We start from the raw sequence: 18,270 nt of genomic DNA, 5'->3' as shown, positions 1-18,270 counted from the left end.
CAACATGGGAGCTACATGCTCGTCGGTTTATTCAACCTTAGATTCCAACACAAAAATAGAACTCGGCGCAAGTATACACCTCGAACTACTGTCGTCTCGTAATAGATAATATCAATGCATGGTGTACAATGTATAATTAAAATTAATTTTCAATGTATATTAATTAATATTAGTAGTATTTAAATTTTATTTGTAGTTAATAGTAATAACAACAATTAATATTACTGAAGATTATAATTGAAAAAAGTGATAGTAAGCTATCAAAACCCTATTTTAAGTAGCGTTTCAATACACTGATTTATGTGTATCCAAACATGTATCCAGAAAACAAGGTAGTTGATTTTTACCAAATAATGGCTAAATATACTTTTGCTATATTGATGGATCTTTTTTTAACCGGTTTCTCTTTCATTCTCTTGTCAAATGTAGGATATTCAAACCTAAAATTGATAAAAATGTTTTTCTATTCACCATTTATCAATCTTCCATCTCCTCACTCATGCATAATTTCGGATTTGAAAAATACTCAACCCCTTTAAAACTTACAACCATTACTACCAAAATCTTAACCATTAATTTCATGATCAAGTTACAACAGATGTGAGAGCAATTAATACCTTCAGTTAAAAGAACAAAAAGATAAAGTGGTAAGATTTACATGAGTTGTAAATTAACTTTGGGCTATTTATATAGGGGGCCTCCTTTTAAGAACCCATGAAATTGTGATAATCTTGAAAACTTGTGCATCATGTTTTATTTTGTATGATTTTTTTTTTATCTAAGACTAGAATTTAAAATATTGATCAACATTTATTTGTTTTATATTGTTTTTGTTTAACATGTACTCAGTTCACAATATGAATATTTTTGACATATTTGTGAAACACAAAATGCATGTAAAAAAGTTTCACGTCATAACCCGAGTACATATGAAACAATTATAATGTGAAACACATATATGTTAATCAATATATTAAATACTATATTTAGACAAAAATATCATGTAAGACAAAACCTTAAGGTAAAAGTCCTCACGAATCTCAAAAATTTTTGAAGTCGTCAAATGCTTAAGCTCATGTATATATATATATATATATATATATATATATATATCCAACCCCTTTTTAGTTTTGTATGTCATCCTCTACTCCTTTAGTATACACATTTCTCTTCTAAAGTATCATTTCCATAACACCGTGGGATCACTAAAACGAACCACATATCAAGATTTGAGAATGCTCAAACTTGATTGTGTCACATCATACTCTTTGGTTCTTACTTTTATAAATATAAATATATTTTTAACAAAAAATTATTTATGTTTTGTTTTGTATATGGAAATTAAATTGTAATTGTCAATTTAGGAATATTATTGGAAGTGAAATCTCAAATCGTCAAAATGAACTAGAAAAATAGAAAAATAGGTCAAGGGTGGATGGGTAGAGAGTTAGTTATCAGAGTTTTGACATGATGTTGATTCTTTTGTAGAAGACATGGTCAACTCCAAATATTCTGCAAGAATCATCCATTCAATCAGCCTCAGTGGTCTGTTCAAGACAATGACACACATGACTATTTGAATCATTGTATGAATATTTCATTAAGTCACTATTCATTGGATGTTGCACAAATTTTCTAACATAGTCTTCAATGAGACACTTACTCTTATGTCAATAATGACATGTTTGTCTTATTATGTTAAGATATTGTAATAAGTAAATCTTACCAACCTAGCAAACAGTCTCTTTATGAGATTAATTTTGTAATGTAAAAGGTATTATATAACACATTAACGTTTTAATATATAAAAAACAAGGGATTTTTTAATACAATTGTGAAATATTTTTACCTGCTAATCTATATATAGACAGATACGAGTGTCCATTAAGTAGTGTTTTAATTGGACGATTAATGTTAAATAAGTATTTACAATTAAAAATCCTAATACAAACGTATTTTGACAAGTTTATTAATTAGAATGAAACTATTCAAACAAGAATTATGTCAACATAACAAATTTTGTTGTTCCAGTGGAGAAAAATACATATACTTTTTTGGGGTAAGCGTGGGTCTTCGGGCTATGTGCACCGACTAATCTTCTCGTGACCACGAATGGTCTGGAATCATCGCATGTGAACCTCCATGACCACAAAGGCTTTTAGATATAGGACACTTCTTTTAGAGGTCATACATAGGACACTTCCTCGGTGTTGGAGATCATTTTTACACATTGAGAAAAACATTGGTGGTCTCGCCTATCTAAATTCGAACTAGTAAGGTTTAGTTGCTTACATTTGTAATTGTTCAACAGTCAAACTCGCTCCGTGGAGGGTGATAGATGTTTCAAGCTTTTGATAGGTACATGCTAGTGCAGTGACGGTTTGAGCGATACACTTTAGCCTAAGAAGTGAATCGAGTGTTGTTTTGTTAATCCTATTAGTGAGATTTCTTGATATTAGCTTGTGTTTACTTGATTGCATGAGCTTATAGGACATTTCACAAAATAGTTAAGACGACACTTTATTTTTAAAGCGTCCTAAAAACTTGTTTAAATGCCCAAAAACGTCTATATAACACTACTAGAATAATGGGTATTTCCGGCGAGATTTCCGATTGAACATTTCCGGCGGACATAAAAAAAGTCAACTTCTGTTGACTTCCGTCGGAAATCCGCCGGAAATATTATTATGGTAATATTTCCGGCGGATTTCTTAATTAATTATTTTAGAGTTGTATAATAATTTACTGCTGGATTTCCGACGGATTTCCGTTGGAAATAACCCCCTGTTTGGTAGTGTAAACTTAAGTCTTATATAAAGTATTCTATTAAAACGTTTAAACATTCTAGGTTTTCTACCGGGGCGGATGTAGCATACCAAAAGTGGGAGGATGGGTCCCATTAAAAAAAAAAAGAAATCTCAATTATTTAGGTTAAAAACAATTTTTTTTAACTTTCTACCATAGTCGCCAATAAATTTTTTCCCTGGGCACCCACCAACCAAAAAAAATTACCTTGAAATCAACATAAAAAACCAAAAAAGTATCTCAAAATCAACAACAAAAACGAAAAAAGTCCCTTTAAATCGACAAAAAAAAACTTAAATATCTCTCGAAATCAAACAAAAAACTCAAATTTGAATGATTGTGCAAAGAAGAAAAACAAAACATTAAAACAAAGGTGCTGCCAAACACGACTCGAGGCTTGACAACTCAAATTTGAAAATCCTAGAGAGAGAAAGTAATAGAAATTGCTAGCATTAACATAATAATTTAGATACACAAATTAATACTTACTATAATTTAGTACATAATTTTATTGCATCTTTTAATTATAAAGATCTGCTTATGGTGATCAAAATAGCTTTCATACCGTATATGAATCGATAAAAATGGTCTTCTTTTCTTGAACATGCTCTTGTGCAAAGTACTTAAGATCAGTGGCATGCTATTAATTTACCAATCTTATACCTTCCAAATCTGTTGCAACATCTTTCATATTTGGCCGTAGCATCCTGTTCAAATTTAAGCATCTTTTTGCAAGGTTTGCAACTGCTATGAGTTGTTCCTTGGGTGCATCTGATACTCGATCATCAACGTTTTCCACAAGTTGTTCATCTTCCATTGACAAAATGAAGGTTGCCAAACTCATTCTCTCCCCATAAGGTGTTCTGAAGATAGGGTTTTTCCCGGTCAAGAGCTCAAGGAGAACAACACCAAAGCTATATACATCACTTTTTTCAGTAAGATGGCTTGATTGGAAGTACTCTGGATCTAAATAACCCATGGTACCTTTGACTAAGGTGCTTAGATGGGTTTGATCACCTAATAATGACTTTGAAATTCCGAAGTCTGATATTTTTGCTCTAAATTTGTCATCCAAAAGAATGTTTGAAGATTTAATGTCTCTATGATAAATCGGTGCGAAAGTTGCCGAATGTAAATAAGCAAGAGCTCCTGCTATCTCTATAGAAATTTGCAACCGCAATTTCCACAAGGTAGGGAACTCATAATTCTCGTCGTGGATGAAGTCAAAAAGAGTTCCATTACCAACAAATTCATARACAAGCATTGGAACTTCGGTTTCCAAACAACACCCCAGAAGCTTAACCACATGTTTGTGAATGATTTGGGATAGTATAAAAACCTCATTGATAAAGGTTTCAACTTGACTCTCATCCACCAACATCGACTTCTTTACTGCTACTATCCTTCCATCTGCCAGCATTCCTTTGTAAACTRTCCCTTGACCCCCTCGGCCGACTATTCTGTCCTCATTGAATTGGCCAGTTGCTTTCTCTAATTCTGTTGCATTGAAAAGCTTGATTTGATGATCAACCATCCGCTCACCACTAGACATTTGTTGTTGTAGGAGTAAACCACCATTTCTTTTGAAGAATTTCTCTTTGAGATTCTTAACTTTCCTCCTTTGCACTACTTTGAGTAGCCACAATGAGAAGATTAGTAACATTATGCCCAAAAGAGCACCTGCACAAGTATTAACCCTGATATAAATTTCTTAGCTAACATGACAAAACAGACTAACTATATAAAGACAGTTATTCGAAGAGAATTAAATTAGTGAGAAGAAAAGTAGCTAGGAATTACCTATAGCTAACCAGACAGCCAATAGGGATGTATTAACCCTGATATAAATTTCTTAGCTAACATGACAAAGCAGATCAACTATATAAAGACAGTTCTTCGAAGAAAAGTAGGTAGGAATTACCTATAGCTAACCAGACAGCCAATAGGAATGTATTATGTCCTCGTCGACAACCATCTCGAATTTTGGGATCACCAGAATACCCTCCTTTACATTTGCATGTGTAATTCCCCTCAGTGTTAACACAAGTTCCAAAACAGGGAAACTTCTCTGGATAATGACACTCATTGATATCTAAATATAAAGGAAATTTCAACAAATTGTTAAGGCAAATTATATAAGTAGAGTTCTTTGTAATTAATTTTTTTTAATTATAAACAGTAAAATAAAAATTAGCCAAGACAAAAAATTATAAATTATTTTGTTAGAGGATAGTTGATCCTTGCACTTCAAAAAAGTGTAAAATTTTCGTTGTAAAAAAGAAAAAGTGTAAAATTTTCATTGTAAAATTTTTAATCGTAGAAAAATAACCGGTTTAGACTCCGCCCTTTTTTAATCGGTTGTTTCCAGAACCGGTTACCCCGGTTCTCAATCAAATAATAATACAGATTTCGTTATGAAAATTGATAACAAAACCAAGACAAAAAAAAACATATCAAATAATATAGATTCCATTATGAAATTCCCGACCCATTTGTGAAGGATTTGTGACAGAACGGAAGAAGTCAACATTTTGTTGACTTCCACCATAAATTTGTTACTGTATTTTTGTATGATCGCGTTCATTGTATAGTCATGATCAATAGGGACAAATCAAGACATGTTTTACGCTCTTTTTTGTCCTCCAGTTCACAACGAAAAATAAGGTTGCAACTGAAACCTTATTTAAGAAACTAAGAGAATGACTGAATCACATATGATTTTACACTAAAATCACGTACAAAATCACATGTGATTTATGCTACTTTGCCACAAGGCCATAGGGTCCTCCACACTTTTTTGACCATTAATGTAAAATCAAATGTGATTTTGTACTTATTTTGGTCATTCTAGTATTTTCTTTAAATAGGTACTCTTCTCACTTATATATATACACACACATGCATGCATAATCATTTACAGACCTAATAATTAATTCATGCATGAAACACACATGAAAATTAGTTTGCAAGTTTATACGAATTATTTAATTTACAAAAGAAGGTGACTCTGTCTGTCTATATATATATATATATATTGTCATCAAGTTAGTTGTATTTAAAAAGTTCGTTATAAATAATCATACTTCTTTTTGCTTTAAGTACAAATCATAATGCGTTATTTGGATGTAATAAATTTCTAAAATATACACCAAACCCATTGAAGTTGAAGGAAATCTTGTGCAGAAATATAAATAATAATTTGTGACAACAATCACAAAAGAACGCAAGTCATTACCTTTACAGCCAGGAGATAGATACGGATTTCCTTCATAGCCTTCATCGCAGATGCAACGATACCCACCGCTTTCCCTTGTAGAATTAACACACTTACTATTTGAATACTGGCACACGAAACCGTCCACTGCTTTGGCTTCAATGCAACTGAGATTACCAATAGCCCATTCAAGCACTATTGGGACACTAGCTTCAATCTTTTCAGCCAAATGAATGTCGTTTAAAGATGTTAGACCATTGAACTTGTATGCGTTCTCCTCACCAACAAACGCATATGTACAAGGGTTAAAAGACCTCATGTACCTTGTGTTGTTTGAATCCGTGTGGGGATTGAGCTCAGTTTCATAGTAGTTTATGTCTTTGGGTAAGGACGATTGACAACAACCATTTCCTGAACATTGGTCACCTACAACATCCTCAGGTGTTGAACAAAAGACCATACAACCGATAGACACATTCCTAGAATTCGTTTCTGAACTCAGCCAAGCAGAACCATCACAGCCGATGACGGTGAACTTATTTACATCCGACAAGGTATAAGGAGAATCCTTAGAACCCATGCTAATGCTAAATCCCCCTAAATAAGTGCCGTTTGATGAATAGCATCCAGTAGCCACATTATTGGAAGTCCGTAGTGTGGAATCATATATCCGTGTGATTGAGTTGTAATGATCTTCTACAAAAGACAGCTTTGGAGGGCTGAAAGAATTGTCACAGTAGATGTCAAACTCATGGCTTATAGAACAATTTGTGTTGTTACCGATGCCAAAAGGGTAGGGAACAATTACATCTCCACAATGGCTGGAGCAATTTGGCTTTGCTAAATTCTTTGCGTTAATTAGGGTGTATGTTTCAGAGGTGGAATTTGTATGAGATGCAGTAAACAACGTGGGCATTTGAAGTAGCACCCACATTAGAAAAAGGGTTTTCATAGCTTTGTTTTGTGGCTTAATACAAGTGGAGTAGTATTCGAGTGGTTTCCCAGGTTAACCTTATATAGGCCACGATACATGGAGTAAACTTCATTTTCGGTCCCATTACTAACAAATTAAAAAGCTCACATCGATGTAATTAACTAAGTAACCAATTACTTCTATTATTATGTACATAGAATATATTCTGTACAATATGTACGTTAATATTACCTTGAAAAGAGATTGTTAATCAATAATTATAGGTAAAATGGACCCTCTAAACTCCATGAGTAAAAAATGACTCTTGGAAATCTATCAATAAAAAGGTCCATCAAGTCCATGGGCGAACCTACCATGGTGGTTACGGTGGCACGTGCCACCGTATTATTTCTCCGTCGAAGGGTAAAAAAAATTTAGGTTTGTGAAAGGTGCAACCGTATTAATCTGTTGTGTCACCGTATGTATTTTGAAACTACAATGAGAACAAGTTTTAAGTTTTTTATAACATTTAAAGTTAATATGCATTTTCTTTGATTACTGGAATTCTATTTGGTTTTAAATATTTTGAAAACTAATCGTTACCGAGAAAGATAAAAATTAAAACTATCCATAAATTCCAAAAAACTCACCAGCCATCGCCATAATATATTTTTCTCACTGCTATTGATAATTTATATCTTATTGTTATTTTTATTATAAATTCAAAATTCTTGGATATAAATTAAGTACGATGAATTGAATGTATTATTAATTAAAGGAAAAATAAGTGGGATTATTTATGAGACGGTTAAGTATTTGATGACTATGAGATGATGTTTGTAAAGTAAAAAAGGTTTATGGAATACTGATTCGTCATGAAAATTAATAAAACAATGAAGTATTTCATACGTTAAATAATTATCCCAATCTAGTAGACGTGTTTATTATATATTCAAGATTTATTGATAATGAAATACGTGTGTTTTGGTTATTTATTTGTCTTCCAACAAACTAAAACTGAATTCTTATTTGATTATTCATAAACTGTCATATTTCTATATCGTGTATAGCAAGTTTATAGGCAAATAATCCAAGTCATCACAATAATTATGATAAAACATACTAAACGAATGCAACTTGCAAGTGGGGTTCCTTTCCTTTTGTAGAATTTAAAATTGTATGGTTCCATACATTCTACATGTAAATGTTTAGAAATGACCCATTACATGTTTTTTTAACCGTTGGTTTTCAAGCCAGCTTACGCACACTGACTAATCACCTGGGCTACCACGAATGTCTTAAAGTCATCGCAAGTGAACCTCCATAGACACAAGGGCTTTGGGAACTCCTGGATTCGAACTAGGGTAGATGAGATTTTCCACTACACCCCTTGCGGCTTAACCAGTGCATCATAACCCAAGTGGCTATAATTATTTTTAATGAAGGCGAGGCTAAATTTTATTATTAGGGAAAAACTAATACAAGATAGAGCAGAAAAGTTCTCATACAAGTTATTATAATTAGTATAGTAGTTATAGCTGCAAATACAATTGTGAACTCTAACTACGGTAAAGCTATCTTCCTTTGATAATTTGTGGACTACTAGCCAGTAGATGTCTTTCTCGGCCTAAGTCGAGTCGAACCTGGTCGTGTCTCACTTGTAAACCTACCGTGGTGTTGTCAAAGGCTATCATGTGTTATCTATGATGTCGTTGAAGATGAACATTTGGACATAAAAAAATATACTCSAAAGGTATAGTTTTCAGACTTGCGTACTCTAGACGATATTTAGCAAATTATCACATATGCGTCAACATGCAAGTGACAAAAATATTTTATGGATTATAAAAGGGTTGTTTATTTTCTTTGGTCAATTTTGTCATTGTGCAAAATTTCACACCATTGTCCATTTGATATATAGAAGGTATCGTTGATCGTTATTTATTGGATTATATATATATATATATATATAATCCAATAAATAACGATCAACGATACCTTCTATATATCAAATGGACATTGGTGTGAAATTTTGCACTATATAATGTAGATAAATAGATAGGGATCATTCAAGAGAGAACTGATTAGTTTGTAGTAAACGTGAGATCCAATGTGAACCACTCGTTTGAAATATTTATGGATATTTCTTAAATAAGTTAAAAATGTAATATAATAATTCTATTTTAAAGAGTTAGAATGAAAGTGTCATAAGAACCAAACTTTGCAATAGTGTTTTGCTGTTTGGAAAACTTATTTCAGAGACTTTATTGTTTTGCAACTTTTATCTTTCACTATGCTAAATTGGGTAGTCATTAATTAGTTTCTTTCTTGTGCTAATGAGCAGGATTTAATTTTTTCGTAACGAAAATGTCCATTTGCTCTAGTTTATTGATCATAAAGGGGCATGAATAGGGTGGTTTTAATGGCACGTTGTGTTCTCTGTTAATAACTAATATGAAATTAGCCATGTCTATATGAACCAACACTTTTCTTATGTCGTTCTGCTGTCTCAGAACAATGAAGAATTATAGGAAAGAGATATAATGAAGATTGATTGATTAAAAAACTCATTCGTGTGCTTTTTTAATTGCTTGAATGTTTTGTATCTTTGATGGTTATTCTTGGTTACACTCGAGTACCAATAAGTGACAAATAAAACTTTGGACATCTAGTATTGCATGAAATAATTCACACAAGCAATTAGTTTTTGGTTCCAAACATACGACAATACGAAAGATTTTTGTTTTAGTGGCTAGTGAATCGCCAAATTTGGAGGGTACTACAGACCAAATAATACATATTTAGGTGTCACATTTAGTTATTTTGCGCATTATATTTAAAAGATATATGTTTGTCCCGCCAAGTTTTTATTAATTAATGGGAGGGACGTGATCAATTATTAAAATCAAAGTCGAGGGAGGGACCAATTATGTTATAAAAGTGAAAGTAGACTGAGAGACCACATGAACTTAGAGAGAGATGAATGGTTAATGGACAAAATACTCTTACTTACGGCACTCTAATTAACGGCATTCATATCCATTATAAAAATGAAAACATGGCAGTAAGGACCAATTTGCATTTAACTCTACATTATTTGAAGTTTAATCACTATATGTCATTGAGATAATGTATATTTATAAGTGAATATTATACATATATTATGAGAATAAAATAAAGCCAGTAAAAAATTAAAATGTATGCGGATACGGGCATTAAACTAAAGATGACATAATGTTTGGTTTTAATATATTTTTTAGTTAAAATAATAATTATATAAAAAATAATTTCTTTAAAAAATAGCAGGGATGGATTTGGTATGGTACCGGGTTTTTTTCTTCAATATCGTGTACCAATCAATTACAATAGATACATAAAATCTTATATCATGTACCAATCAATCGTTCTTGATTGATACCATCTTTTTTTGGTTGGTACATGTGGTTATTAGTTTTGTACCAACTTCAAATTATGCATATGAAAGCCTGCACTTCCGTTCAAAAATTAGAGTCACATTTTGAGTTAATAGGTAATACATATCATGCTTAAGTGTTTTTTAATTGCATGCAATTAATTCATAACCGTCCATTCAATCTTCATTTAACTCGCATAATTGCCATAGGTTTTTTTTTGAGTCGTGATCATAAAGCTTGGATAATGTAGATCAGTTCCCCAGGTCCCAAAAATAATTGTGATTCTTAAATGTTTCCAATTCTTAAATGTTTCCTCTATATGTTTGTGTGTCTATATTGTAGGGAAAATTCCAAAAATACTCAATGGACTTTACTCTTAGGAACAATAAAGTCGTTGGATAATTTTTTGGAACAAATAAATCTTTGGACATTCTAGAATTTATTAAATTACTCCTTAGACTTTTTAAAACTTGTTAAATAGATCCTCATTCTCTGAAAATGTAATTTGTAACCTGAATAGGAGGTAAACCTCGAATTAAAAAAAAAAACCCTAAGAATATCCTAAAATAAGATGACTTTGTCTCCACACCACCGTTTCCCTCTCGTCTCCCTCATGAGACCACACCACCGTTTCCCTCTCGTCTCCCTCATGAGACCACACCATCGTCTCCCTCTCATCTCCACACCACCATCTCCCTCTCGTCTCCTTCATATGACCACACCACCGTCTCCCTCTTGCTGCTTAACGCGTCTACACCACCGTCTCATCGCGGGTCCCTGCTGCACCACCCCCATCGCCGTCGCACAACCCCTGTTGCCACCGCACCACCCCTATCGCCGCTCGTCACCATACACCACCATCCCATCGCTGGTCGGTGCTGTTGCACCGTCCCTATCGTCGGTCGCCGTTGTAGTTTGATCTAATCAGTTAAAGTACAACACGATGATAAAATCCCATATCAGGAACTCAAATTCAAAACCACAAGTGGGTTTTGAGATTTATGCTAAAATGAAAAGAAATAGGATTGATTGTGATAATTATACATACCCATTTGTGTGGAAGGCATACAAGTTCATGTAGAAGTTGTGAAAGTTGGGTTTTTTTATTCGAAATTGTTTGTGATAGATGGGTTGATTGGTATGTATGGTAACTGTCTCCAGATGAGTTGTTCTAGGGTTTTATTTGATGGGTTTCATAGGAAGGATTTGGTATCATGGAACTTGATGTTGAGTGGGTACGCAGGGTGTGGTGATATAGTGGAAGCACAGAAGATGTTTGATCAAATGTTTAAGAGAGATGTTATCTTTTGGTCCATTATGATTGATGGGTACGAGAAGGTTTGCAACGTTAATCATACATTAAAAACATCTTGATTTATTACAATTCTCTTCTGATTAAATTGTACTAATTTTTTTGTGTGTGTGTTCTTGTGTTCTTTTTAGAAACTAGGTGACATTACTCGTGTTCGGTCGCTCTTTGACCGAATGCATAAACGTGACTTGGTTTCATGGAATACCATGATAGATTCATACGCAAAGGTAGGAGATATGGTGGCAACTCTGGAACTATTTAATGAAATGGAACATAAGAATGTACTATCTTGGAGTATTATGATCGATGGCTATTCACAACACTGAGATCCCAAAGAAGCATTTCTTCAATCTAATACTTTATAATGACATAAAACCCGATAAATTATGTGTTGTTGGTGCTATATCGGCTTGTGCCTAACTGGGTGCGCTTGATCAAGGAAGGTGGATTCATATCTACATCCAAAAGAACAAAATCACACTTGACGTTGGGGTAAACACTGAACACAACCCTTTTAGACATGTATATGAAATGTGGTAGCACCGAAGAGGCTCATAACAAGATAATCTATAACATCCAATAAAAATATTCTAGAGTGTCCAAAGAGTTATTTAACAGGTTTTGTAATGTCCAATGACTTTTTAACAAGTTCTAGAATGTCCAAGGATTTATTTGTTCCAAAAAATTGTCCAAAGACTTAATTGTTCCAAACAGTAAAATCCATTGGGTTTTCTTTTGCACTTTTCCTTATATTGTATTTATATGGAAATTGAATTGTATTTCTACTTATAATAAAACAAAATATGGAATTCAGCCAATCTTAAAATTTAGTAAATGGTCTGATTTTTTTTTTCCAAATATTAGAAGTAAAAACTTTGCTCACGAAATGCATGTAATCCACAAAAATAGAAGATAAGTGAGTGTGGATGGAGAGAGTCATTGGTGACAATATGATGTTGATTCTTTAGTAGAAGACAAGGTCAACTCCAAGTCTTTTCGAAGAATAGTCCATTCATTCAAATAGTACCGTCAAAAAGCCGTCGGTAATTGCCAAGTGTTCCTTACTGTAACAACTCAACCCACACATAACTCATAAACATATGATTCATATAATACAATAGGTCCCAACTTTACAATACAAAAGTTCAACAACTTTTAAACACAACTTGAAGTAATATGACTATAACCGATTCAATTGTTATGTAATAAACCGCTCCCACAAAATATTTAATCAACACATAATCATATATAAAACATCTGATCTCTCATCACATCTTTCCCTTCCCTTTACCGTCCGGATGAATCCGACCTGAAGTGCATATTTTGAAAATCATAAGGAGGATTACACCATAAGGTCTAGTGAGTAATTTCCTATTAGCTTTACACAACCAAAATCACCAAAAACATTTAGTATATCAAAAAGTCACTTTCACTTTATCATATTATACCACCCTTATTCTAAATACACCTTTTCTAAGTATGTCACCCTTATCCCAGTATACACCTCTCTTGCCGATAATGCCACATTTTCCCCAATATATACCTCTCCTGCTAATATTTCAAATATCCAGAGATATTTCCACAATTGATATAACAATATAAAATTCAATCATACCCACAAATAACAATTGATTGTATCAAAAATCAACAAAAGTCATAACCCACATATTTCATAACAAAAGCATTTCAGTTTTACTATTTAAGGAAAAACTCACCTTGGTACCATATAGATAATGTCTCCATATCTTTAAAGCAAAGACAACCGCACCAAGTTCCATATCATGAGTGGGATATTGTTGTTTGTGATCTTTCAATTGTCGCGAGACATAAACAATAATCTTTCCATGCTGCATTAGAACACATCCCAATCCCAACTTCGATGCATCACCGTAAACCACAAAATCATTAGGATATATATATATATATATATACAATAGAAACTTACCATTCTTGAATAACAATAGATGTGACTACCTAGATAGATTTATGGAGGTCCATGATGTTCGAATGATTGCAATGGAGCCACATTTATAGATCACTGTTGTTGAGCTACCAAGAAGATGAAGAAAGAAAAGTGACAAAAGGAAGATTTGGGTTTCAATCGTGGGAGAAGAAAGAGGTAAAACATTAAAGATGAAGAGTAACGGTTATAAATAAGGTGGGGACACAAGGCCAAGTGACTATATTTTGCCCTCACATTACTAGCATGTGAGGGCACTTAAAAGGAGATGTGTAACGACCGTTAGGGCCATAGGCAATTTTAAAAGTTGAGTTATGAACATTTGAGTTTCCTTAAACTACATAGACAATCATTGGAATTTACTCTGAGAACAAAGATTCGAATAAGGTGCCTTACTAATAAAATAACTTGGAAAAGTTATTCCTAATACATATACAACATACAACAATATTAAGATATTGGTTACGAAGAAAATAATATACAAAATGTACACAAGTATACAAAATCATAATAAACAGATAAATCTTATACCTGTTATAACATATAATTATACACAATAGACATGACATAAATTTAAAGATGATGTGCTGAAAACATGAAAAATAGTCTGAATAAAAGGTCTATTCTCTATTCATTCTAAATTACTAATGAGGAATTGTACGTGGATCATCATGTCTATTCGTCTGATATTGCTACAATTTATGTTCGAAGAATATCGCAACTAATCATATGAGGAACAACATAAACAACATGTTCACTTTCAATCATTATGCTACTCATTTCATGATTGTAGTCAACCCAACGATCTTTAGTAAACTTCTTCAAAGCTTCGAGCTCCATGGTCACCATGCTAGGTTTCTTCCCATCTACTTGGTAAAGGCATCTACGTACCATGTCATATGTTCCTTTTAGCTGTTCATCAGTTGCATCGTTTACCACATAACATTCAAGAATATCAAGAATTATATTTTCCTTCATTGCCTTTAGAAAATAAGTTGCAAGATTACGCTCCTTTAGACATCTTTCCATAGTCAGGGGTCTTTTACCTGTTAAGAGTTCTGCAAGAACCACTCCAAAGCTGTACACATCACTCTTATCCATTAGTTGTCCTGTATGAAAATATTTAGGATCCAAGTATCCAAACGTCCATTGAACTAGATTAGTGACTTGATCATGACCCACAGGGACTAACCTTGAGGCACCAAAGTCTACAATTTTCACAGTGTAACTGTCATCCAAAAGATGTTGGTAGACTTTACATCTCTATGTATGATGGACATTCTAGCATCTGTGTGAAGATAAGCAAGTGCACTAGCCGCTTCATGTGCTCTCCTTAAACTATTGTCCCATGACAATCTCCTTGTGCCATTTCTTCTATTGTGTAGATGATGATAAAGAGTGTTGTTAGAGATAAATTCATAGACTAGTAACAGGACTTCAGTTTCCAAACAACATCCCATAAGCAGCACCACATTTTGGTAATTAATTTGAGCAAGAATTACCATTTCATTTATAAATTGCTCTCTTTGTCCTAGATCCAATCTTTGGGACTTCTTAATTGCAACAACATGCTTATCCGGTAGGCTTCCCTTGTATACAATGCCATTACCTCCTCTCCCAAGAATCCTATCTTCTGCAAAATTATTAGTCACTTCTTCTAGCTCTTTAACTCGGAAAATTTTCATTGAACCAATACCAATAGTACCACCCTTCGTTTTTAGTTTATTTTCCAATACCACACCCCCATTTGCTCAAATAAACCTTCTCTTATCTTAACTAGCTTCCATTTCTTGGTAGTGAAGTACAACGCTGATAATCCAATCAGTATTGCTATAAATCTGACCCATGTACCTATATTTATGGCAGACTATCTTTACTTGTGTTTAAGTGATATGCAAATTGAACAAGAAAACTAAAAATTATTTGAGCCAAGAAAAATAAGAYAAGTGAGTACCAACTCACAACTGCATCCTCACTAATTAACGAGGCACAAATTGTTGTATTTGGACAGTCATTTTTTCAAGTTATTGCAAATAAGGATTGCTTTGTTAACCAGTTAAAACACTAACACCATCTATTTCCATATTTATAGGAAAGCCTAGTATATATGCTGAGGTATTCCAATAACTAAAAACCTACGATATGTTAATATTATTATCTTTTGTCAAAGTGTCTAAATTCTAATCTCTTTTTAACCGATAAATATAAGTTTTTAGAGTAAATATGAAGTACATGAAATCCTTCTAAGGCAAGTCACAAAAAGATATGAGCATGATCTACGTTGATTCTGGTATTTATCATATAGAAATCTTGTCATGGTTTTAAGTCTCACAAAACATAGGGATTACTTGAAGACAATAGAAGCAACGAGAATGGWTTATGTCGACAACCATCGTGAATCTTAGCATCACAAGAATATCCTCGTTTGCATTTGCATGTGTAATTCCCTAGAGTATTAGCACAAGTTCCGTGACATGGAACTTCTCCACATCTTTACAGTACTCATCGATATCTAAAAAAAAGAGCATTTATCAATTTTTCATAGCATAAAGCATTAAACCCTAATTAAAATAAATCTTTTCCCAGTGCCCAAACAGGCAAATACAATACAAAATTTATATATACTAATTAACTTTATATCAAAACAAATTTAAAAGTTAAATGTTAACAGACGGTCAGATAATTGTCAAAAACTGAAATAGAAGTGGACAAGAACTACAATAATCAATTGATGTAACCCGGTTGAAGCTGTGTATTCTGCTAGTAACTAGCCCCTCGCTAGTCTTATTCCTTTCTTAATAAATTGCCTTTTGCTGTCAAAAAAAAAAATAATCAATTGATGTTACTTGTTTATGTTTTAGTTTTCTTTCGTTCAAAACTACGACTAATTTTTGCCATAGTTCATAATTTTTATTTGAAGTTAATAAAAGGTAAGTATTACAAACATCGTTATTGACGATGTCATTAAGCCCTCCCATCATTTTCATATCCACATCAATAAAATTATTTAATGAGCTTATTGACATTTGCACTTGTCGTTGATAAAAAATGGTATCTCAAGCATTAATATTATTACTTAATTAACAATATTATTGATATTTACACTTCTTGTTGATATCAAGTGGTGTCATGCAAAAGAAAATGAAGGTCCACGACGCATAAAATGAAGAAAAAAAATATGTAACGACCAAGATCTGAAGAATGACTCGAACCATAGCAAAATTTAAATTGATTAACGGAAAACAACTTAAAGTTTACCTTCGCAACCTGGAGATAGATAGGGATTTTCCTGATAGCCTTCTTTGCAGATGCAACGGTACCCATCGGTTTCGTTGAAGAGTTCACACACATACTGTTTGAGTGGCAAGCAAAATCGTCCGTTGGTTCGGCTTCTCTGCAACTCAAATGWCCAATTGCCCATTCAAGCACTATTGGGACATTAGCTTCAACCCTATCGACGAAGGAGAATTATTCAAATCTGTTGCACCATTGAACTTGAATACATCCTCCTCACCAACAAAGGCAAATGTTCATGGATTAACAGACCTTGTACTCTTTGCGATGTCTGAACCCTGTAAGGCACCATGCTAAAGAAGTGTTGCAGTGAATGTCAAATCCATCGCCTATTGAACAATTTGAGTTGGTGCCAATACCAAAAGGGTAGGGGACAATTATGCCTCCAATCGACTATCACAACCTGGCTTTGCTAAGTTGGTAGCATTAACGAGGCTGTAGGTTTCAGCGGTGGGATACTTACCAGATGCTGCAAACGAGAACATTAGATATACTGTCAACATTAGAACAAACGTATTCATGGTTGTGCTTTGTGGCTTCCAAGTGGAGGAGCATTTATGGGGTTTTCAATCAAAATTTATGCTGACAGCAACCCATGCTGATATGATATATTTAATCAATAACTATTTGTATCTTTTCAGTTTTACCACAATAACAAACATTAAAATAGTATATGATGCTATCAAAATCTGCTGTTGACTCTCGAGATTTTAGACGTGCAATTATGAAATAGAAAAAATTGTCAAAACAACCCAAATGACATTCGTTAAAGATTAGCCTCCGACGGCCAAGTTAGACGTTATTGAGAGTTAAATTTTATGTATATGAATAGATGAAAAGAGCACACCCATCATATGGTGTAATATAGAGAGAGTTTCACGGATCCAGGATTTTTTTGGTACGATATCATAAAATAATTATCATAATATATAATAAAATATAAATCAATTATAAAATAACTATATGAATTTCAATTTTAGCTATTTTGGTTCGATTAAATATTTGAGTGATTAAAAAATTGATACACTAGTGCTAGATGTCGATGAAGGAGAGAAACAAGGATGTCGAATGAGTCGTTTTAAAGAATTATAGCAACAAAAGGAACATGGATGCCCACTCTGGAGTTCATAAGACAACGTTAAAAAGTTGTTCTCAATCGATACACAGACACAAAACAGTGTCAAGTTAACTAATCAGATAATAGTACGTGGAATATATGGAAGGTGCAATCACAACAAAGATATGAATATTATACATGGAGCACTTTATAATATACAATTGACTGACAAAAATTCAAATATTTAAGGAAATTGTATGATACTTGTTGGTCCCAAAAGGGTCTACAAGAATACTAAACAG

At 33.2% G+C, this 18,270-nt stretch overlaps 1 protein-coding gene and 2 pseudogenes across 1 annotated transcript; 1 reads left to right on the top strand and 2 right to left on the bottom strand.

Annotated features, from left to right (window-relative positions):
- Window positions 1–3,436: 3,436 nt before the first annotated feature.
- LOC112517730 (wall-associated receptor kinase-like 10) lies at window positions 3,437–6,953 on the bottom strand. The gene is made up of 2 exons (XM_025125110.1): window positions 6,041–6,953; window positions 3,437–4,485 (listed from the first exon to the last, which is right to left on the bottom strand). The coding sequence occupies exons 1-2, from the start codon at window positions 6,951–6,953 to the stop codon at window positions 3,449–3,451; spliced, it is 1,950 nt and encodes a 649-aa protein (XP_024980878.1). The 3' UTR covers window positions 3,437–3,448.
- A 297-nt stretch (window positions 6,954–7,250) lies between these two features.
- LOC112517729 lies at window positions 7,251–12,240 on the top strand (annotated as a pseudogene).
- Window positions 12,241–14,316: 2,076 nt separating this feature from the next.
- LOC112517728 overlaps window positions 14,317–18,270 on the bottom strand; it is a 4,894-nt pseudogene continuing 940 nt past the window's right edge.

The sequence above is a fragment of the Cynara cardunculus genome (assembly GCF_001531365.2).
Source record: "Cynara cardunculus var. scolymus isolate 2C chromosome LG 9, CcrdV1, whole genome shotgun sequence".
NCBI classification, from domain to species: Eukaryota; Viridiplantae; Streptophyta; class Magnoliopsida; order Asterales; family Asteraceae; genus Cynara; species Cynara cardunculus.
Note: the sequence above shows the minus strand (reverse complement) of the source record. Positions and strands in the feature narration are given on the sequence as shown.